The sequence below is a fragment of the Panthera tigris genome, chromosome E3, assembly GCF_018350195.1.
Source record: "Panthera tigris isolate Pti1 chromosome E3, P.tigris_Pti1_mat1.1, whole genome shotgun sequence".
NCBI classification, from domain to species: domain Eukaryota; kingdom Metazoa; phylum Chordata; class Mammalia; order Carnivora; family Felidae; genus Panthera; species Panthera tigris.
This window is the reverse complement of record NC_056675.1, coordinates 26212384-26235233: the sequence shown is the minus strand read 5'-3', so window position 1 is coordinate 26235233 and position 22850 is coordinate 26212384. Positions and strand designations below refer to the sequence as shown.

At 44.6% G+C, this 22850-nt stretch overlaps 1 protein-coding gene across 8 annotated transcripts in view; it reads left to right on the top strand.

The window, feature by feature from the left end:
• VPS35L (VPS35 endosomal protein sorting factor like) overlaps positions 1-22850 on the top strand; it is a 122056-nt gene that overhangs the window by 28282 nt on the left and 70924 nt on the right. For 6 of the 8 annotated variants that reach the window (XM_042972084.1, XM_042972085.1, XM_042972086.1 and 3 more), the window contains 4 exons: positions 6594-6678; positions 13263-13322; positions 20677-20773; positions 21472-21519. In XM_042972084.1, the coding sequence (XP_042828018.1) occupies positions 6594-6678; positions 13263-13322; positions 20677-20773; positions 21472-21519 (290 nt within the window). Of the gene's footprint in view, positions 1-6593; positions 6679-13262; positions 13323-20676; positions 20774-21471; positions 21520-22850 lie in introns of those variants that run through there. The other 2 variants (XM_042972089.1, XM_042972090.1) reach the window with 2 other exon arrangements.

Sequence of the window (22850 nt, the reverse complement as noted above, 5' to 3'; positions counted from 1 at the left end):
GTTGAACCCTTTGTTGATGAATTTGTTGATTCATGACAACTCTTGGATCACAAGATCAAATTCTGTAAGGAAAATAGCTTATTCTGTTTCTTGACCCTTCAGATCATCTTGTCATGGCAAGACATGCTGAGAAATATACTGTAAAAGGACTAATGTGTGCATTATGTTTCAGAGCAGAGTTCACAAAGAATTTCTGAACAGCCATTTTAGTTCAAAAGGATAATCCCGTTCTTGGTCAACGTCATGGCAATATAAAAAAAAGAGAGAGAAAAGGAAAAAACATATCTTGGCTATGTGACCTTTGTTTTCTCCTCTAGAGTCTTTACACTGAGTGCTTGAAATCTTTAAAGATGACACTTTGTGTGGCAGGTGGTTTTGTGTGTGTGTGCGTTTCAAGACCGGCAAACCTGGGCTCATTTCCCTGCAGTCACTGTTGTGAGTTTACAAAGTAAATACTCCCAAAGAAGAGTCCTCTCATCCTGGATGCACATGATGGGGGTTGCTTGCTGAGTGGCTCAAGTAAGAAAATATCTAAACTAATAAGCGCTTCTTCAAAATATTTTCATTGGCCACATCTCCCCAAGAGGACTGGAGTATAGAGAACTTGACTTCCAAGAGTTTGACATCTGGAGAAGATTTAATTCATGTCTTCTCAAAGAAAATAACCATGAAAGTGTTTCATTAACTCCACATCTGGTTAATAGTAACTCTTTTACTTTGGATACTTTAAAGAGTACTTTTTTAACCAAAAAAGAGAGTCAAGGGGCAGGTAGAGAGAAATGAGCCCAGTTCACCTTATTTGCTCTGCAGTAAAGTATTGTGTTGTGTGGTAGTCTTACTGGAATATAGTTCATTGATTTTTAGTAACAGTTACTTAGCTATTTACACAACTCAGTTTTAGAGCATTTTTATACCTCCTCCCCCCAATTCTCTCAAGCCTGTTTGCACTCAGACCCTGTCACTTCCAGCCCCAGAAAACTACTGGTCTGCTTTCTGACTATAAATCTGCCTTTTGGAGACCTTTCGCGTATAGGGACCATTCTTTGTGTAATCTTTCGCCTCTGGATTCTTCTACTTAGCATAATGTTTTTTGAGGTTTGTCTGTGCTGTTGTATTGATACCCTGTACCTTTTTGTTGCTAAGTAGTAGTCCATTATATGGATGACCACGTTTTTTTTTGTTTTTTTTTTTTAAATTTTTTCTTTTAACATTTATTTATTTTGGGGAGACACAGAGACAGAGTGTGAGCAGGGGAAAGGCAGAGAGAGAGGGAGACACAGAATTTGAAGCAGGCTCCAAGCTCTGAGTTGTCAGCACAGAGCCCGACGTGGGGCTCGAATCCACAAAGCGTGAGATCATGACCTGAACCGAAGTCGGACGCTTAACCGACTGAGCCACCCAGGCGCCCCTTGAATGACCACATTTTTACTTAACCATTAACAAGTTGATGGACACAGGTCATTTCTACTCTGGTTATTATGAATGATGCTACTGTGAACATTTGTATAGAAGTCTTTGCATGGACCTATGCTTTGATCTCTCTTGAGTAGATTCCTAGGGGTAGAATTGCTGAGTCCTATGATAAGGGTATGTTTAACTTTTTGAGAAATGGCCAACCTGCTTTCCAAACGGCTGTCTGTTTGCATCCCTACCAGCTTGGTGTGTGGGTTCCAGGTCCTCTATATCTTGTCCAGCACCCGTGTTACTGTTATTTTGATTGTAGCCACCCCAGTGGGTCTAAAGTGGTATCTCATTTGTGGCATTAATTTGAAATCCCTGTGGACTGATGATGTTAAGCCTCTTTTCCTATGCCCATTGGCCATTTTTCTCTCTGTTAGTGAAAAATGTACTTAATAAGACTGGCCTATTTTAAAAATCAGGTTATGTTCTAGTTGAGTTGTAACAATTCTTTATGTATCCTTGATACAAGTTCCTTATCAAGTGTCTCCTGGTCTGTGGCCTGTCCTCATTTTCACACTGGTGTCTTTTGAAGGGGAGGAGTTTATAATTTTAACAAAATCAAATTTATCAATAGTCTCTCTTTTGACTCATGCTTTTGGAGTAAATAGCTAATAACTCTTGGTCTAATTCAAGGTGGTGAGAATTTTTTCCTATGTTTTGTTCTAGAAGCTTCATAGTTTTAGCTCATACATCTAGGTTTATGGCCCATATTGAAGTGATTTTTGTGTGTAGTATAAAGGTCTAGACTTGTTTTTTTGTTTTTGTTTTTTTAAATTTTAGTGTTTCTTTTTGGAGAGGGGGAGTGAGTGGAGGAGGGGCAGAGAGAGAGAGAGGGGGACAGAGAATTAAAAGCAGGCTCCACTCTGTCAGTGCAAAGCCCAACGTGGGGCTTGAACTCATGAACCGTGAGATCATGACCTGAGCTAATGAGCTAAGCGGCATGATCAAGTCTGACACTCCGCTGACTGAGCCACCCAGGCTCCCTTAGATTCATTTGTTTTGCATGCAGATGTCTGGTTTTCTCGCCAACATTTGTTGAAAAGGCTGTCTTTTCCCGATTGAATTATTTTGGCATCTTTATCAAAAGTCACCTGACTGTAAATGCAAGGGTTTATTTCTGGGTTCTTGAATTAATTCCTTAAATCTGTGTAAGTCTCTCCTTATGCCATTACCACACTGTCTCGATTACTGTAGCTTTATGGTAATTTTTGAAACTGGTCAGTGTAAGTCTTTTACGTTGGTTCTTTTTTTTTTTTTTTTTCTTCAAAAATGTGTTTTGGCTATCCTGGGGTCCTTTGCATTTCCATGTGATTTAGAGGATCAACCTGTCAATTTCTACCCACCCTCCCCCCCCCCCCCCCCAAAAAAAAGACCTTCTGGGATTTTGGTAGGGATTGTGTTGACCTTGTAGATGAGAGAAATTTGCCAACCTAGCAGTAATGAGTCTACTGATGCATAAAATATGTATCACTCTTTCTGTTGGTGGGTATCTGGTTTTTCCCTTTTCTCGTTGTTATGAACGATGCTGGTGTGATCACTCTTGGACATGCCTGCTGGCCTCTCTGGGGATGAGGGCCCTTACCTGAGAGTGGGTGTGGGGTGTGTGTGCCTCTTCAGCTTTATCAGACAACATTGAGTTACTTTCCAGCATAGCTGTGCCAGCACGCACTGGTAGCAGCGGTGGGATTGTGGGAGTCTGTGTTGTTGAGCATCCTACCAACATTTGGTGTGAGCAGACTTTCTATTTTAATTTTTCCAATTTAAGAGATAATAAAATCATTGTATTGTGGTTTTAATTTGCAATTCCCTGATTATAATAAGATCAGGCATCTTTTTACTTGTTTATCGGCCATGTGGGTTTCCTTCTCTGGAAAGTAGCTTTCATTGATTCCTCTTGTTCATTTTTCCATTATATTGTTTGGATTTTTTCCCCACGTATTCTCAGTGGTAATTGTCCTCTGATTGATTAGTCTGTTTGCTTGCTTCCTTTGATCTGTCTTTCTTTCTTAGTATTTGGCTATCGGTTATCTTTATCCTTTTGTTTTTGGTTATTTGGGTGTGTGTGTGTGTGTGTGTGTGTGTGTGTGTGTGTGTGTGTGTGTGTGTGTACTTATGTGCCTAATTCCTAACTGAATTCTAGAAACTGCTAGTGGCCTTGTAGAATGTTACTAATTGGAAACAAATGAAAAACACCATTTTAGTACTTTTCCAGCAGTGCTGATAAGTTCCATAGCAAGTATTTCAGGCAGAGTAATTTATCAGTCACTTGTTCAGGAAATGTCTGCCTCGGTGGTTCTCTACCTCAGCTGCGTGTCGGAATCGCTTGGGGGCTTCAAAAAGGTCCTGAGTCTGAGCTGCCCCCCAGACCAGCTTAATTAGAATCCCTGGGATTGGGACCCAGGTGCCATTATTTTTAAAAGCTCCCAGATGATTCCAAAGCTGAGAACATACAGGCTGTAGAATGCTTAGTTAGCAGAGTTAGCTGCCGATTATGGATCTCATGCACCCAGTGCGTTTTGGGTTCCGCGGCAACGGTCACCTGGAGCCTTTGTGAAAAATGCCGATGACCTGGCACCTCAGCTGGAGGTTTTGACCAGTAGGTTTCACATGGATCAGGGACTCTGTATTTTTAACACCTTGGGCTGCCTCATTTTTATTTAGGAAACTGCACCAAAGCTTTAAAAAAACTGGAATCTTCGGGGCGCCTGGGTGGCGCAGTCGGTTAAGCGTCCGACTTCAGCCAGGTCACGATCTCGCGGTCCGTGAATTCGAGCCCCGCGTCAGGCTCTGGGCTGATGGCTCAGGCCTGGAGCCTGTTTCCGATTCTGTGTCTCCCTCTCTCTCTCTGCCCCTCCCCCGTTCATGCTCTGTCTCTCTCTGTCCCAAAAATAAATTAAAAAAAAAAAAAAAAGTTGAAAAAAAAAAAACTGGAATCTTCAAAATAGTGATTTAAAGGCGGCGGGGGGGTACTTCAATTTATGACATCATTATGACATGAACTGTGGATTGAAGAAATTCTGCTTCCTTTTCCCTTCTGGAAAATGTCTGTTCTGTGATACCAGCCTGGGAGAGCACTCCACACACAGATGTTGGGAAGTGCCAGCTGTGTTTAGTTTGAAATCTTCTGTTTGAATCGTGTCTTCTCACCTCACTGCTGGGCACTGCTCCTCTCTGAGGAGCCCTGGGTGGGAACTCAGGAGATGTCACACCCATAGGAACCAAGGGCTGTGTATCATAAACAGTCTCTAGGATTCAGAATTGTTTGCTTTTTCCAAGCAAGCCCTGAAATCTCGCGGGGCTGTTGTTTAAGCTGGAGCTTTCCCGAAGGGCGGAAGACGAACAGCAAGCAAGGCCTCAGGAAGTGGATTTCTATGAACATCCAAATGCTACATTTGGTGTCAACACCATTGTTTTAACGCCTTACATTCCCCTCACCCTTCTGCCCTCCCGCCCCTCCCCCCCCATAATACTTGGGCTGTAAGAGGTTGTTTTGCACATTAGACACTGTGTTTATTTTTAGGCTCAAATGCTGTGGAGAAACTTGGTGAATTTAACAATTTAGAAATTGGATGACCACGTCAACCTGAAAACCCATGCCAGCCTACCTTTTGATAGGTTGCACATTATTTCCATTCTCTGCACGTCGGAAATGCATATTAAAGGACTCATTCCAAATGTCAAGTGTCTTTTCTTTATAATGTTTCTTTATTTATTTTGAGAGAGAGATACAGCACGAGCAAGAGAGGGGCAGAGAGAGAGGGAGACAGAGAATCCAAAGCAGGCTCCAGGCTCCAAACTGTCAGCACAGAGTCTGATATGGGGCTCAAACTCATGAACTGCGAGATCATGATCTGAGTCAAAGTCACTTAACTGAGCCACCCAGGCACTTCAAATATCTTTTGTTTTTAAGTGACATATTTGTATCTGAAGGTCAAGTGTTTAGTTGTTTGCATGGACTTGTGAATTGGAAAAGATTTCAGGGCATTACATTTAGTTCTTCAAAGAAGAAATAGTTGTGGGTTTTTGTTTTTTGAGAGAGAGAGAGAGAGAGGAAAGGACATAGAGGGAGGGAGAGAGAGAGAATCCTAAACAGACTCTACACTGCTAGCACTGAGCCCAATCCAGGGCCTGAACCCACGAACTGTGAGATCATGACCTGAGCCAAAGTCGGACACCTACCAACTGAGCCACCCAGCTATCCCAAGAAGAAATAGATATTTTGCTTTTGATCATAAAAGATGACTTAATCTGGGGTGCTTGGGGCCATGTTGTGTGGCTGCAGTCTTCCATTAAGAGTTCTGTATGTGTCGATGGCCCTCTGGTATGAGTGATAATCGCACGGGGACTGAGCGATTCCCTGCAAAGCTGGAATGTTCCCCGTGTTGAGTATCACAGTTGCAGACAAACATGTGCTCTCTGAAGCTTGTCATCTTTGCTTTTAGAGGGAAGTTTGGAAGTGAGGATAAATCATAGATGTTACGGGGATAAAACGTACAGCACAGGGAATATAGTCAGTGGTACTGTTTTATGGTGACAGATGGGGGCTACACTCGCAGTGAGCTTAGCACAATGTTTTTATATAGTGTAGACTTGAAACTAACGTACGTTGTGTGTCAACTGTACTTCAATTAAGGAAAAAAAATAGATGCTAGTTTTAGAAGCCCTGGAGATGTACTGATGGGAACATTTCATAGAAGAGAACGTTAAAGAATCAAGACCATTGTGAAATAAACCACAGGAGGCTGTGCTGAAAAGCAGTTGGAACAAAGATGGAGTCATCTGTGAGGACACTGATGGGAGAGGTGTCCTTGACTTCTCTTGGTGACTTTGATGCTGACCCTAGTTCGCTGTATGAGCAAAGATCCTTCTGGATGAGATTCCTCAGTCCTGTGGTTTTCTTGGAGGGAAGTGACGGTGTCTTTCCATAAGAGGCTCTGTAGAGAGCAGAGTCTGGCCTCCTTTGTCAAAAGGACAGTGGTTTTGTTTATCATTATATCTCCAGTGTCTAGCATGGGGCTTGGCACATGGTAAGCATCTGCACTTGTTTATAGAAATTAATTTTCCAGTCCTGGAGCATTCCAACCAAGTCAGACACGATGGAGTGAATTTCCTTTTATCTTCTCTTTTTTTAGTGTTCAAAGCTGCTTTCGGACACAAGCGTTATTCAGTTCTACCCAAGCAAATTTGTCCTTATCACCGACATACTTGACACATTTGGTAAGTTCTAGTTCTGTTCATCTTAGATCTAGAAAAGACATCTGTTTTGTTGGAAAGCTGGATGGTAGCAGTGCTTTAATTTCTTTTGAGGTTTAAGTAGTTGGGTAGACCATGAGGGAGACCAGACCACTCCCCACCTCTGCTCATTAACAAGGATGCTATTTTTGAAAGAATCTTAAATCTCATGTTTTCTAACCTTCTGATAGGCTGGAAGAGCAAGTGAGTGAAGCCAGGGGGAACTGGGGAGCACACTTCCTATCTGAACCGGCTCTTGTCTGTTGCCCTGTTGCGTCTGGAACTCCCTTTGTCAGAACTGAGTGTGGCTTCTCTGCCCAGCACTCCCAGTGGGTTTCTCTCCTGGGGAATATGGCAGCATCCTCTGTCCCATTGCCCAAGCTGGAGATCTGAGAGTCTTTTACCCTGTGCCCCATGTTTAATCCAGTATGAGGTTCTTCAGTATCCTGAGTCCCTCTTGAGTTCGTCCATTTTTATCTGTCTTCACTATGATCACCTTAGTCCAAGCCACAGTGCTCTCCTGCCCAAATGACTGCTGCAGCTCTTGTGAGCTTTCCCGTAGCATCACGGCTGCCCCTCACCCCGTGCTCCCCACCTCAAGCTGAATGATCTAGACTGAAGAGAATAACCTGGAGCTCCTCTGGAGAAGTAGGAGGCCTTTGTGCTCCTCGGTGGTTGTCAGTGGCCAGGACATCAAACCATGCAGCTCTCAAGGCTATGTTTGATGTTCAGCAGTGAGGTGCCCCAGGAGAGCTAGCACATGGAATTGCCTTCTGAGAGCTGAACCCCTCGTGGACCAGAACAGAGACATTGGCTGTCTTACCAAGGAGGGACCCGTGGACTCCCAAGCAGCAAGTCTCATCTGTAACCCATAGAATGATCTAATGTGTCAGAAAACAAAATATCAAGCAGAGATCCCCGTCGTCTTCACAGGAGACCGGGGACTGCATGTATTGGCTGGAATAAATGATAGGGAATCTAACTCCTACTAGTTATTTATCATATAGGGGGTTATTTATTATTGTCGTATGCTGAAAAGCCCAGGGGTGGTTTCTGGATTCAGGAACTCAAACAGTTGTGTTGGCATTTTCTAGTACTTTGCCTAGGATTCGCTTCATTCTCACTCTGCAAGGTGGTATCAGTTCTTTTGCTAGTAGTCCCAGGATGAGGAAAGAGCTTCATCCCGTCATTCAACAAAAAGTTCCAGAATTCCATTTCCTTGGCCTGGTTAGTTCACAGGTTAGTTTCGGAGTCATTCATGGTATCTGCGGGATGAGTATGCAGATTATCCAGGTCACCGAAAAGCAGAAAGGTGATGCTGTTCGCAGAAGAAAGGGGAGTGGGAGCTAACTGGACTACAAGAAGAGATGGCCTGGTTGGGCAACGACCCGTCGGCCCAGGAGCTCTGCTGAGTACAAAGGATGTGTCAGTAATAAGAGACAAAAATCCTCACCTTTGTGGGCTTATGTTCGGTGAAAGGGTATTTGCAAAAGAAGTAAACCCAATTATGTGTTAGATGATGATCAGCTCTCTGGAGAAAACAAAACAAAACAAAAAACAAAATAGAGCAAGGTGAGGGGAATTGAAGGAGGGTCGGTGAGGGGTGATGGAGACTGCAATTTTAAATAGGGTGGTCACAGGAGGCCCTGCTGGAAGTTGCTATTTGAGCAAGTGCTTGAAGGAGAGGAGAGATGAGCCACATTCTCTCTGGGTATGGAAGGGATCGCCCATATTAGGCCAAGGGACCGCTGGTGCAAAGGCCTTGGGGTGGGAGTGTGACTGACAGGTTTGGAGAACGGAGAGGCCAGGGTGGCTGGGAGTGGGGTGTACAGGGTGGTGGCATGGGAGCTGAATGGGTCAGAGATCATGGTGGGCCTTGTAGGTCATTGGAAGGGCTTGGGCTTTGACTCTGAGGAACCCCTGGGGGGTGTTAAGCAGAGAAGCAATGTGATGTGATTTGTTTGTTAATGCTTGTTAATTTTTAAGAGAGAAGGGGGAGGGGCAGAGAGAGAGGGAGACAGAGGATCTGAAGTGGGCTCCATGCTGACAGCAGAGAGCCCGACACCGGGCTCGAACTCCAGAGCCGTGAGACTCCTGACCTGAGCCGAAGTTGGACACTTAACCGACTGAGCCACCCAGAAGCCCTGTGACGGGATTTGTTTTAGTGGCTGCTTGTTGAGACTAGACTGCAGGGCAGAGGTAGGGCCGGGAGCCTGGTTAGGAGGCCATTGCTGCACTTGAGGTATGAGGCCGAGGAGGCAGTGGGGATGGAGAGAATGAATGGATTTTCAGAATGGACGGGTGAGTTAGGCTCTCAGAAGAGATACCAAGTCATACAACTTTTGGGCCTTGCCTTGTCCTCTTACACAGCCTGCTTTCAGGAGCGAGGACGTCAGTCAGGGAGAGGGGTCGGTGGTTGTGTCTGGTTCTCACAGTGAGTCAACATGCTGGCCTCTGGTTTCCCTCACCTGCCTCTTGCAAGTTTCTTTTGCATGAGTCAGCATCCTGAGTGACACTAGCTCGGGGACACCAGTGGACCAGTTTCTAACCTACAAGCCTAGCTGGATGTGGACATTAACTTTGTGAAAATTTTGCACAACCATTTTGCCAGCCTCCAATGGTGGCACCCCAGTCTCCTGCCTTGGCAAGCTCAGGATACAGTGCAGGTGCCTGTCCTTGCTGCATCCCAGAAATTAGCTGGGCTGAGAGTTGATAATAGCAGTGATCAACCCTCAACAAATAATGTCCTTGGTCCCGACTCCATTCTGGGTGCTTTAGAGATAATAAATCACATCCTCGTCATCACAGCATGTGAGGCGGGTTCTGTAATTAACCCCATTTTACAGATGAGGGGCGTGAGCCACAGCTTGCCAAAGGTCACAAGGGGAGTGAGCGGCAGAGCTGGGACTGTGAGTTCTCTGCAGTCGAAGACCTGTTTTATTTCTCTTGTATGTGGCTCACAGGGGAGATTTTACTCTCTGTGAAAATTACAAATGGGTATACGTTTGACCCAGCAACCTCACCGCTGGGAATTCATCCCATTTATGATAGCAAAGCCCAGCAACAACCCAGGTGGCCATCGGTAGGGGACCAGTTAAATAAATGACGGTCCATCTGTATGCTGGAGCATAGGAAACCCATAAGAAAGAGGGAGGGTGTGCTCCGTTTTCCGCTGTGGAGGGATCTCCAGGGTATATGTGTCATCACGAGAGAAAGTCAAGATGCAGAATAGAGTATGTTCTCTTTTGTGTAAGAAAGAAGGAGACGCTGGAAACCTTGTTGACATTGACTTGTATTTGCCTGAAGAAACGTTAGAAGGATGTCCAAGAAACTAAGTAAAGCGGGAGCCCTCAGAGGGTGGCGGGGGCAGTGAGGTTGGACAGGGATGGGCCAGAGACAACCTTCCCTCAGTACCTTCCACAGCCTTATTTGAATTTTGAATCAGGGGAATGTTTTTTCCTGTTAAAACCAAACTTTTAGATGAGGTACCGACTTTCAACACTATTCTCCCTCCTCTGCTTCCGAACCGTGCTCCCAGTGGTGCCCTTGTCAGGATCTGTTACAGATGATATTCCTCAGGACTATGAGGCAGCCTGGGTCTGCAGGTGCTGAAGGAGACTCTGTTGTGCTGTGGGCACAACATAATGGACAGTTTTCGCCTTTTACAAAAGAGGTGGGAGATCGGAGTGCTGAGATCCACTTGGAAGCATCGTCCTAACACTGCTCCTTAGGGAGGTGCGTGACAGTATGGGGGCAGGTGCTTGGTGGTTGACCTGGACAGCTGTAGGTTGGAGCATCTTGCTGGGCAGGGATATGGGACACAGCCCTGAGCATTTGCAGCGAGAAGGCGCATGCTGGCCTTCCAGTGGGATTTCACTGGAGGCACCAAGCACGGAGCCGGGCCCTGGAGTCTATCTGCCCATGTCCCATGCCTGCGTCTCCTCTTCCAGAGTCATGTGTACCTGAGCCTTGTTTTTTTTCATCTGTAAAATGGCATAACAGACCCTGTCTCTGGGGGGTTTGGGGACAGAATTAAGAGAATGCATAGGAAGCATATAATGTTTTTCCTCTTCTAAGAACTTGCTTGGCAGGATCAGCGTAGACAACTTTGAACGGTACTTGGTACAGAGTAAGTGCTCAGAAAACATTAGCAGCTCTCACTGTATTCATTTTAGTGTTACTGACTGAGAACATTGTGAGTCAAGAAGGGAAATCAATCTAGGATTGGGTATTATTTCTCCAGACAAAGGAAAAAAATAATTCACCAAACTCGCTTGGCCAAAAATGATTTAGTAGTTAAAGGCCCCTTAGCATATGAATGCGAAACGTAACAATTACTTGTGGTTTCGGAGGGGTGGCAAGCTTATTGTGAAGAAAGTAAAGGTGTTGTGTGCTCATAAATCTGGTCCATGCACCGTAGGAGGTGAGAAGTTATACAGCTGTCCAGCATGGCCTGCTGTGTGATGGCCCAGGGTAAAATTATATGAAGTCCTTAGTGCCGTGCTCTGTGGTCATCACAGCGGAGCCCATCATGGTGCCAGGTATGGCTGCCACGGGAGCCCAGGGCCGCACATAAGGAAAGCACTTCCTGCCAGAAGGCAAAAGGCAGGTGGCTTTGAGAACTAGGGTTTATTCCATAGGTTTCCGGGGACCTTCTCAGTTGAACTGATGGTACACACCAAAGGTGGGAAACTTTAAAAACTTGCCCAATGTTCAAGCCCCACCTCAGACCTTTTTTTTTTTTTTTCTTTTTTAAGGTTTATTTATCTTTGAGAGAGACACAGAGCATGAATGGGGGAGGTGCAGAGAGAGAGGGAGACCCAGAATCTGAAGCAGGCTCTAGGCTCTGAACTGTCAGCATAGAACCCAACGCAGGGCTCGAACTTCATGAACCGGGAGATCATGACCTGATCCGAAGTCAGACCCTTAACTGACAGAGCCACCCAGGCGCCCCAAGAGACCATTTTTATCAGAATCTCTGAGGACAGACCCAGACATCAGCTTATTTTCAGACATGCCAGGTGGCTTGAATGTTTAGCCGAGGTTGGAGACCCCTGGTTTAGAGGGATGATGGAGACTTGCCACTGTTTTTAGAGATTCCCATACCCAAGACAAGTTATAGCTCGTAGACTCGTGCTTGCCTAAAACCATGGTTTTTACACGTGGTGTATACAAGAATTCCCTAGCGAGGTTATTCAAGATTCATATTCCTAGTCTTCACCCCCTAAAATACTATTTTTCACTAGCTCTGAGGTGAGCCCCAGGAATGTGATTTTCAACAGGGGTCTTTATGTGATTATATCGTAAGTAGTCCACACTGGGAGAACCACCTAGATGGCTCCTCCGTTTGGTTGGCTTCCTGCCCTTCATCTTAGCCTTGTGTCATTTCTTGGTGAAGTCATTGGATTTCATGTTCTTAGAACTTCCTGTCTGTTTTTCCGTGTATGGACAGGATGTGTGGTTCTTTGGTGCCCTGAACAACAGGGTTATGGGGGGAGGAGGGGTGTAAAAAAACAAACACATGAACTCAGGGAAATACTTTGAACATTAAAGGTGATTTGGGAGTCTCTGGGAAATGAATAGAAGTGTAATTTTTATCCCTTGGATATGGATAGCATTTTCCAAAATACACAGAATAAAGTTTTTAGTGCTAGATTAGGGGGTGGCTTGTAGACTAAGTCTACCCTGCCCACTTGTTTTTGTAAGTAAAGTTTTATTATTATTGAAACACAACCACAGCTGTTGGCACATTGTCTATGATCGCTTTTGAGCAACAACAGATTTGAATAGTCGCAGTAGACCTGTGACCCACATCACCTGAAATACATTCATTTATGCATCTAAGAAAAATGGAGCCTCGACAGTATGCCAGGCACTCATCTAGTCCTGGGGATATACCCATGAACAAAACAGACACAGATTTCTACTCTCATAGCACTCAGTAGTTGAATGTCAAACGAGCAGATCACATAAATGAGTGAAGCAGGCAGTTGCTGAGAGGCAGAGTGGTGGAGACTGGGGCAAACTGGGTAGTGTATACACCATTTGAAAGGGCAGATGCTAATCTGTTTTAGCTCATTTTTATCCCATAGGGATGTGGGCCATTTTTGGTAGATCATTTGCGAAGAGGCAGGAAATCGGGTTTTTCATGTAAATGAAAGTTTTTACCTGTTGGCAACTAATTAAAAAATGTTAAAGCACTTTGTGTTGTGGGCCAGATGGAATGGATCCCTGGCTGCCCATTTGCAGCCTCTGCCTTAGAAATAAAACGTGGACTGTTGCCTATTTATCGAGTGAATGGAGGTGCCTAAGGTCCCTTTGGCCCTACATTTCCCTCTCTAAGGGGAGAAGGATTACTTTCCTGGATCTCAGAAAGTAAAAAGTTTCCCTCACTTTATTAAAAACAAAAAGAAATGGGGCTCAACGTTTGTCCCACTAGGTGGCAGCATATTATCACGAATTGAAGTGCTCTGGGCGATGCCATCTCTGTGCCCCTAATTAACAAATGTTTATTTCGTGTTTGCTCCTGAGGAGCGTGATGCTAACCCCTTATGTCCTTCTCTCCCCAGGAAAGCTCGTGTACGAGCGCATCTTCTCCATGTGTGTGGATAACCGCAGCGTCTTACCAGGTGATGTTGTAGCTCTTCTGCCTCTGTTATTCTGCCCTGGACTTGTGATTAGAAGGCTTACATCAAGTCAGGATTTACCGAACTCATTATAAGATTTCTTTTGTGTTTGATGTGTTAAAAGTAGAAAAAACACCTCTACAGATATCTGACCATCTCCGTTTCCTAAAAACACTAGAAGGTTTTCAAATGGCCCAACCAAGAATTTTGGGCAAGTAATTTGAATCTAGGAGACCAAAAAGGTATTACATCTAGATTTAAGTGAATTTTTTTTTTTTTTTAGTGTTTATTTATTTTGAGAGAGAGAAAGAGTGTGCTAGCACATGCATGTGGGGTAGGAGCAGAGAGAGAGAGGAGAGGGAGAATCCCAAGCAGGCTCTGCGTTGTCAGCACAGAGTCGGAGGGCTTGATCCCATGAACTGTGAGACTACAACCTGAGCTGAAGTCAAGAGTTAGGCGCTAACCGACTGAGCCACCCAGCTGAACTTTTATAGCAACTTGAATTCCTTTGCTGCTTGGCATTTTTTCCTACATAATGTTCCCAAGAAGCAACTTGCAGAAACCAAGTTTATATATATTAAAGAACAATGACAAATAAATCAATAATTACAGATGCTTTGAATTTATAATTGGTGCTTAAGTGATGTTTGCATTAAATTTATTGCCAATCCATTCTACATTCTCAGGAGGTTATAATGGGACAACTTGATTATGAACCTCTCTTATCACATAAATGTTTTTAGAGCCGCTGTAAGGAAACCTTCTCATCCATACAAATTAAGATAACGACTCTGCCTGGTCTCGGCCAGATGATGGCATTAGTGACAGCAACCCATAATTGACCTGTTCACTTATCCTTTCTTTCATCCGTCTGTGTTATCTGTTATTTTAAAATGATTTAATGCAGTTATTTCTCAGGAAGAAGAGACCTGTGGGGTTCTAAGAGTCATCTTGTGTCAGATGATCAAACCCACAGGGAAGAGCCAGGGACTTGCATGCGGCCCTGTCGCCAGCTAGTGGGAGCCTTGCTCTTATGCTGAATCTGCGCTGTCCAAGATGGTGGCCACGGGTCACATGGGACACTTGAGACCTGGCCAGTCCAAACTGAGGCATGCCGTGTATATTAACAATACACTTGGGGGCGCCTGGATGGCTCAGTCTTGGTTAAGCAACTGACTCTGGATTTTGGCTCAGGTCATGATATCGCAGTTTGTGAGATTGAGCCCTGCGTCGGGCTCTGTGCAGACAGCTTGGAGCCTGCATGGGAATCACTCTGCTTCTCTTTCTCTGAAAATAAATAGCTAAGCATTAACAGAAAAATACACTGGATTTCAGAGACTTAATACAAACAAAAGACCAGGAAGTATCTCACTAATGATTTTTTTAAATTGATGACATGTTGAAATGACATTTTGGATGAATTGGGTTAAATGAAGTATTGTATTAAAATTTCACTTGTTTTGGGGCACCTGGGCGGCTCAGTCGGTTAAGCGTCCGACTTCAGCTCAGGTCATATCTCGCGGTTTGTGAGTTTGAGCCCAGCATCTGGCTCTATGCTGACAGCTCAGAGCCTGGAGTCTGTTTCAAATTCTGTGTCTCCCTCTCTCTCTGCCCCTCCCCCTGCTCATGCTCGCTCGCTCTCTCTCTCTCTCTCTCTCTCAAAAATAAATAAACATTAAAAAAAAATTTTTTTTTTAATTTCACTTGTTTTATCTCTTGGAACATGGCTCACATGACATTTCCATTGCAAGGTGCCGTTTTAGACCCTCCCCTTCACCACATCACAGCTGTTATGTTTTTATCAGCTCTTCCTATGTTCTAGGGCATCTCAAGATTGGGAGGTGGTGAGCCTGGAGAAGTAGGCAGGGGCCAGCCAGAGTGCAAAGGCCTTCTCTGTCAGCTTTAAGGATTTGGGAAGTGTGGGTGCACTTACTTAATTGATACTTGCCAACTTGTACACTATACCAGCAGCGACAGATGCACACTTGTAGGCAGAATTAAACCCAAATAGATGTTTTCTTTGGCGACAGTAGTATTTTTTTTTTAAAGATTTTATTTTATTTTTGGGGCGCCTGGGTGGCTCAGTCAATTAAGTGTCCGACTTCAGCTCAGGTCATGATCTCACCATTGGTGAGTTCGAGCCCCACATCCGGCTGTGTGCTGACAGCTCAGAGCCTGGCTCTTGCTTTGGATTCTGTGTCCCTCCCTCTCTTCCCCTACCCCTGTCAAAAATGAACATTAAAAACAATTCTTTTTAAAATTTTATTTTTTTCCTAAAAAAACTGCTTCAAATGTTTATTTTTGAGAGAGAGACTGAGTACGTGTACGGGAGGGGCAGAGAGAGGGAGACACAGAATCTGAAGCAGGCTCCAGGCTCTGAGCTGTCAGCACAGACCACAATATGGAGCTTGAACACAGGAACTGCGGGATCACGACCTGAGGCAAAGTGGGACGTTTCACCAACTGAGCCCCCCAGGCACCCCTTAAGATTTTATTTTTAAGTAATCTCTCCACTCAATGTCGGGCTCAAACTCAGAACCCTGAGATGAAGAGTCACATGCTCTGCTGACTGAGCCAGCCAGGCGCCCCCACAACGGTATTTTTAAAAATAATTTTTGGTAGGGGCACCGGGGTGGCTCAGTCGGTTAAGCGTCCCACTTTGGCTTAGGTCATGATCTCACAGTTTGTGAGTTCCAGCCCTGCGTCGGGCTCTCTGCCCTCAGCACAGAGCCTGCTTTGGATCCTCTGTCTCCCTCTCTCTCTGCCCCTACCCCACTCGCACTCTCTCTCAAAAACAAATATACAGTAAAAAAATAAAATAAAAAGAAAATGCTTTTTGGTACATGTTCTGCTACCCTGTATGGTACACCTAACCCTTTAAGAACATAGATGTTACTTGTCTAATCCCTAGAGGTATTTGAGTTTGCATCTACTACAGTAATTTTCCTTCTTCCCAATTTTCACTAAGTATACAAATGACATTTTAGAGCCAGTTCATGAAGTTATTAACAACTTCCTCCCTCCCTAAACCGTAGAAGTTCAAGATGAAAGGCTATTGTCCTATTCTTTTCCAGTCCTTGTCTAAATTTATTAATTAGCACTTACATCACTAAAAACTCTTCCTTCCTCAATACTTTTTTTTTTTTTTACCTTTAGCAATGCAAACCAGGTTTTTGCTTTCTGCAAGTAATTTCTTCATTTATTTTTTCTTTTCAGTTAAAATCTTCATCTGCATGTAGTGTTCTGTGGTTCCAAGAACCTGAAAGAGAAGGGCAAATCTCTCTCAAAAATGTCAGTGATCTTGGGGATGTCTTTTAACAATAATTATGCAGAAAGCTTTTCAAATCTACTGTGCAGAATTCTGCCCAAAGAGATTATGTGCAGAGAGAAATCTGGTGGCATGTGTACTCATTCTTTCCATTTGAATCAAGTTCTGACTGGTGAATTTCATTTTTGAGCCCTTCACCTTCAGGAATTTTAACTAAGGCATACCTCTTAGGAGTTGAGGAGGATGCCAGTGTCCTTTGGGGTCATGGAAAGTATGTACTACTAGATGGGGTGGTTTTCCCCGCAACATTTCTTAATCCAGCACATTCACGGAGAGACCATCTACTCGAAGTGATAAAGGAACTTTATTTCCATCTTGGGAGAAATAACTTGGGTTTATCGCGTTGTGGTTCTCGTCAGCTGTGGGCATCCCCATCTTCAGTTTTTCCCCGAAGGCTGCATCTGGGTAAGCAGAGTCCTTAACTGACCTGGCCTTGGAGGCCGGTACCAAGATGACATCCCTATAAACACTGTTATGTAAAGAGACCTCTTGCTGCTAGGGTAGAGACTTGGCAAATTAAAGAGAACTAGACTCCTCCCTCCTCCTGAAATATCCACAGAAGTTCAGGGTTGAAGGAAGAAGCACCATAAAAGAAAAATAAGTGGGAACTAGAAGGGAGAATCTCTGCTGTTACATTGAAGTCTCTGAATTGATTTCCAAATTCTGAATTCATTCTCCGTGTCTCAGCTCAAGTGCTAAAGTATAAATGGTGCCCCGTTAAGCCATTCCTCTGCTTAGACCTCCTTCATGGACTTTCCATTGCACCTTGAAAAACTCTGACTCCTGGGGCACCTGGGTGGCTCAGTTGGTTAAGTTGGTCTGACTCTTGATTTCAGCTCAGGTCCTGATCTCACAGTTTCGTGAGCTTGAGCCCTGCATCGGGCTCTGCTCTGACAGCGCAGAACCTACTTGGGGTTCTGTCTTTCTCTCTCTCTCTCTCTCTCTCTCTCTCTCTCTCTCCCCCCCCCCCCTTTCTCCGTCCCTCTTTCTCTTTCTCCTTCTCCCTCCCTCTCGCCTTCCCCCTGTCTCCTGGCTCATGCCGTCTCTCTCTCTCTCTAAAGAGAGAAAGAAAGAAAAAAAGAAAAAAAAAATAACCTGACTGCTCACCAAGGCTGTAGCCAGTGTGACCTGGCTTGTAATGCCTGCTTCTCCTCTTCCTGCTCACCACATTGGCTTGCTTTTTTCTTCTTTGACCTCCCAGACACCATATCTACCTCAGGGCCTTTGCCCTTGATGTTTCCTCTTTCTGGAATATATTCCATCCACATTTAAACATGGCTGGCTCCTTTTTATAGAATTCAGGGCTCAGCTCAAATGCCACTCTGGCAGAACCTTCTCTGACCACCCTAATGAGTCTGCACCCCTAAGTCACTCTCTAATCTAATACTTAGTTTTATATCTTTCATGGTATTGACTATTACCTGATATGTTTGCTTGCTTGCTTATTTTTTTTTCCCATTATGTTTTTGCCGCCACTGGAATCTAGGTTTCATGAGGACAGGGTCTGTCTTGTGTATTGTTACCTCCTTAGAGGCTAGACTCCTGCTTTGAGTTGGTTCTTAAAACATTTGTGTTGAGCAAATGAAGTCTAGGAATGCAAGATCTACTTTGCTACAAGGTTATATTTATTTAGTAAGTAAGTCAACACTATACTTAGTGTGGGGCTTGGACCCAAGGTCAAGAGTCACATGCTCTACTGACTGAGCCTGCCAGGGCCACACTTCACTATAGGATTTTAAAGTTCTGCATAACATAGTTTTTTCTTAATTTCTTTGTACTGGCATTTGCAGACGATTGTATAGCTTGCAGTCAATGTGGACATGCAGGACAGCTTGCCTTTCTGTGCCTCTGAGGTCTCCAGTGTCCAGCCCTGGGCTTCACCAGAGAAAGCTCTTGCCAGGGCTGGTAGGTAATGGCTTATGGTGAAGCTCTTTTCTGGATCTCCTTTCCCTCAACTGTAGAGTGAGGGGTTTTTATTAGTTGACTGCAGAGACTTATTTTTGTTTTTGGGTTTCGGGTCCCATGATTCAGTCGGTCATATGAAGGGAAATGAATCCCACCCCTCCTTTTTCCACAGAGCCTGATTGACAAATGAATTTAGGAATATCCCTTATCTTTTCCTGTCTGGATCTCTTGGAACTTGAAAAGTTACTTAAAGTGCACGGGTTCAGGGCAGGAAAGGGAAAATGGTAATTTCCCTTCCCTCTGGAAATGGCACTGAGAATAGTTCTTGAATGAATGAAGCATTCCATGATGTCCAAAAATAGATAAGTACTTGAGATTGCAGTTTCAGAATATCTGCAGTTGTGAGTTGTGACTGTTCTCTGCTGGCGAAGTACCTAGAGGTTTATCTTTTTTGCTGATTCTATCAGAATTTTGATCACCCTAATCGTGTGCCACTCATTTGCAGAAAGCAGAATCAGGGACAGAAAGTGATTCTGTGCCCAGCGCATTAGGGCAGCAAGCTAGGGTTCGTTTGCTATATTCTAAAGTGATTAACTTCTCCCTTTTTGATTGAATCTTATTTATTTATTTATTTAGTAAACTTTACACCACTCATGGGGGTCCAGCTCCCCACCTCCCAATCAAGGGTTACACACTCTACCGACTGAGCCAGCCACGCGGCCCCCGCCTTTTGATTAAATATTAAAAGTATAAAGCATATCCAGCAGTGGGATAGGGATCTAATATGTGGAAATCATTTTGAAGAAATCATATATTTTAAGTTTATTTATTTTGAGAGAGAGAAGAGGGGAGGTGGGGAGAGGGAGAATCCCAAACAGGTTCTGTGCTGTCAGCACAGAGCCCGACGTGGGACTCAAACTCATGAACCTTGAGATCATGATCTGAGCCAAAATCAGAAGTCAGATTTTCAACCAACTGAACCACCCAGGTGCCCCTAAAAGAAATAATTTCTGACCCCTAGAAGAAACCAGTGCCACATGATGAGTTTGTGGGGCAGGTGGCGGGGGGGGGGGGGGGAAGAGGTTGTTTTTGATTGTTTTCCTTGTTCCCTACTCTCTTCCATTCCTTACTAAGATGCATGTCAAGACTAGGCTTGGGTGCCAGTTCCAGAAAACTCAAAATAATAATAACAAGGTCAGGGCTGGTGGGGCAGCCAGCCTGGTGCCGAGGATCCTGACTTGTGTCCTGTCGCTCTCATGGCTCGAGGTCGTGATGCAGGTTGTGGCATCACAGTGGCATTCCATCCAGCAGGACGGACAGAAGGAAAGAAGGAGTGGAGGTGTTCCCTTCAAGACATTTCCTAGAAGTTGCACTACTGTTCCTATCCTGGGACCAGAAGCTGGTTGCATGGCCATACCTAGCTGTGGGGATGGCTGTGTGCCCAGCAGGAAAGGGCCAGGCCTCTTACTGAAGAGGAACAGCACAGATAATGGGGGAAACTGGCAGTTTTGCCACAAGACGACTCAAGTCTTGGAGGGAGTATTGAGCTGTCAGTCTAACTGGCAGGTTTCTCACCTTGCCGCTTGGTGTACCTTCAGGTCTGGCCCAGGTGATACGCAGAGCACAAACTTGGATCACATGCCACATTACAGTTGTAGGCTTCTAAATCATCTGGAATTCCCAACCATATCGTCATAGTTACTGGCGGGTATACCAAGAATCTCTGGCTTGTGTTAGAGGCGGTGGCTAAGAATGTAGGCTGTGGAGCCAGACAGCCTGAGTCGAACTGCAGCTCTCACATTTGCCTGCGGTGTGCCCTTAACATCTCTGGGCCTTGGTCTCCACATCTATCAAAGAGTAAAATGGAAGTATGTACCGTGGAGGGCTATTGGGGCGATGAGGTGACCTGATATGTGTAAAGCACTCTGAGCATCATTTAGAAAGTCTCGTGTGTAAGCTCTCACTGTCACGGATTGTGTATTAATAAGTGGAAGGAAAGACCCAGGAGAACTGGGTAGGGCACGCTTTCTGCTCCATTGTAACGTTCTCCTATCTCAGGACTCCTGCTGCTGTAACAGATCCGAAGAAACAGCGGGGCTGATGGGTATTGTTTTTGCATTCCAGATCACTTCTCTCCAGAGAATGTCAATGACACGGCCAAAGAAACATGCTTAAATTGGTTTTTCAAGATTGCTTCCATCAGGGAACTCATTCCGAGATTGTATCCTTTTTTTTTGGTCTGATGGTTTTAAAGATAGGCTGAAAGAGTTGCACCACTAATAGAAGCCATGTGATGAGGCGCCCTGAAATTCCTGTGGAAAATTTGGTCCCGTTACGGTTACCAGCCTGAAAATCCAGGGCCAGCTACATCGTCGAAGCCTTTGGACTCCTCTCTCCCCAAATGGTGTTCTGTTTTCTTACTTTGAATATGATGCCATGTTCCAGGCTTTTGTTTCCTAGAGGAACATTCCCACATTAATTCTCTCAATTAAAGTGTTTCATCTTTATGTGTTTTCCCTGGTTTCAAAAACTTGAAAGGAACAGGGTCAGGGTTCCCTGCACAAATGCAAGTTTTGAAGAACAGAATTCACCTTATACACAAACGAATCTTGGTTAGCTAAAGTCCACTCTTTCCCCATAAAGCCTTGATTGGAAATGCTCAAAAGTCAGCTTAAACTTCAGCACGCCACGGTGAATCAGCCTGTAACATTTTCCAAAATTTATTTTAAATAAGTATGAAACTTTGAAAACCAAGTAGGGAAGCCACAAGCCGTTAGCTTAGTTCTCTGGACTAGTGAGAGCCCTTGTGCCTCCCTGTCCTGAAGTCCTGCCCCTGTACTGTTCATGAGTAGTCCAGTTTTTTTGCCATAGGGAGCAGGCCATCTGGAAAATGTCTTCCTTAATGGAATGTTTTCGTAGTTATGTGGAAGCATCCATCCTGAAATGTAACAAGTTCCTCTCCAAAACGTAAGGCTCTTCTGATATGTCTAGAATCATAACATTTCCAAGAAATCTCATACTTACACTAATGGCGATATGATAGCTATCATTCGCCGAGTTCTTAGCATGTAGTTAATTAGCATGTAATAGATCTAGTGCTAAGCACCTTCTGTGCATTTTCCCATCTCATCTAAATGGAAACTTGTTGAGGTAGAGCATTTTATTTATTTATGCATACTTTTAAAAATTTATTTTTGAGAGAGCGTGTGTGTGAGAGCACAACATGGGGGAGGGGCAGAGAGAAGGGAACAGAGGTTCCCAAGCGAGCTCTGTGTGGACAGCAGCAGGGGCCCGATGTGGGGCTGGAACTCATGAACGTGACACCATGACCTGAGCCGAAGTCAGATGCTAAATGGACCGAGCCACGCGGGTGCCCCAAAGAGAGCATTTTTGTTGGCTGTTTTATGGAAGAGAAGAGTCCAGCTAGGAGAAGTTGGCTGAGTACCTCATGGAAGAATCCTGACTCTGTGTGGTCTTGGCAAGTTATTTAGCATCTCTGGCCCTCCATCTCTGCGAACAAGTCTGTAAGAAGAGGTCTAGGAGGGTTTCTTGAGAGCATGACTGGCCCACAGCGGGCTCATGCTCAGCTCAGTATTTGCTGGCGCTGCAGACGACAGTGATGAAGCTGATGTCAGAAGCAAAAGTCTTTGCCCCTGAGCTGCATGTTGCTCTGGGTTACCTAAGGCGTTGTTTGATGCAGATAATAAACTCCCTAAAGCCAGAGGCTGACTGTTCATGCTCAGTAGTGATGTAGTTTGAGTTTGGAATATGTACCAAAGGTGTTTCTTTTGGATCTAAGGGCACCTGGGTTTAGTTGTTGGGGATAACCCTGGTGCTAAAGAAATAGTTGTTTTGCCTCACCATTCAGGGAGGATGATGCCCAAGGCAGAGGGAAGTGCCATGTCACAGGAGAAAGAAGTAAATCACAGTTCACAGTGATGGGGGATCATTGATGGCAGCCTGAGGTGCCAGGAGCTGGGTGCCAGGATGGAGTGGGGCACAGAATAGGAAGTCAGTGCCAGAGGAATAATAGCTATGGCGAGAATGTCAAGAAGGTCAAGGAGTAACCAGCGGATGGAAAATAACTGAGGGAAAAAAAACTGTTAAATTAATAAAATAAATGTGACCTCAAACAGGCAAAAAAGTAAAGGTTAGACTCCAGCACTGAGCAAATGGTAAAGACTTTAGCAGTGAGTGAATTGTGTCAAGAGAGAAAGACTATTGTTAGGTTGCCTTGGAAAATGCAAGGTTTGGCCTTGGTTTGTCTCTGAAATTGGATTGTTCCCCCCCCCCCCCCC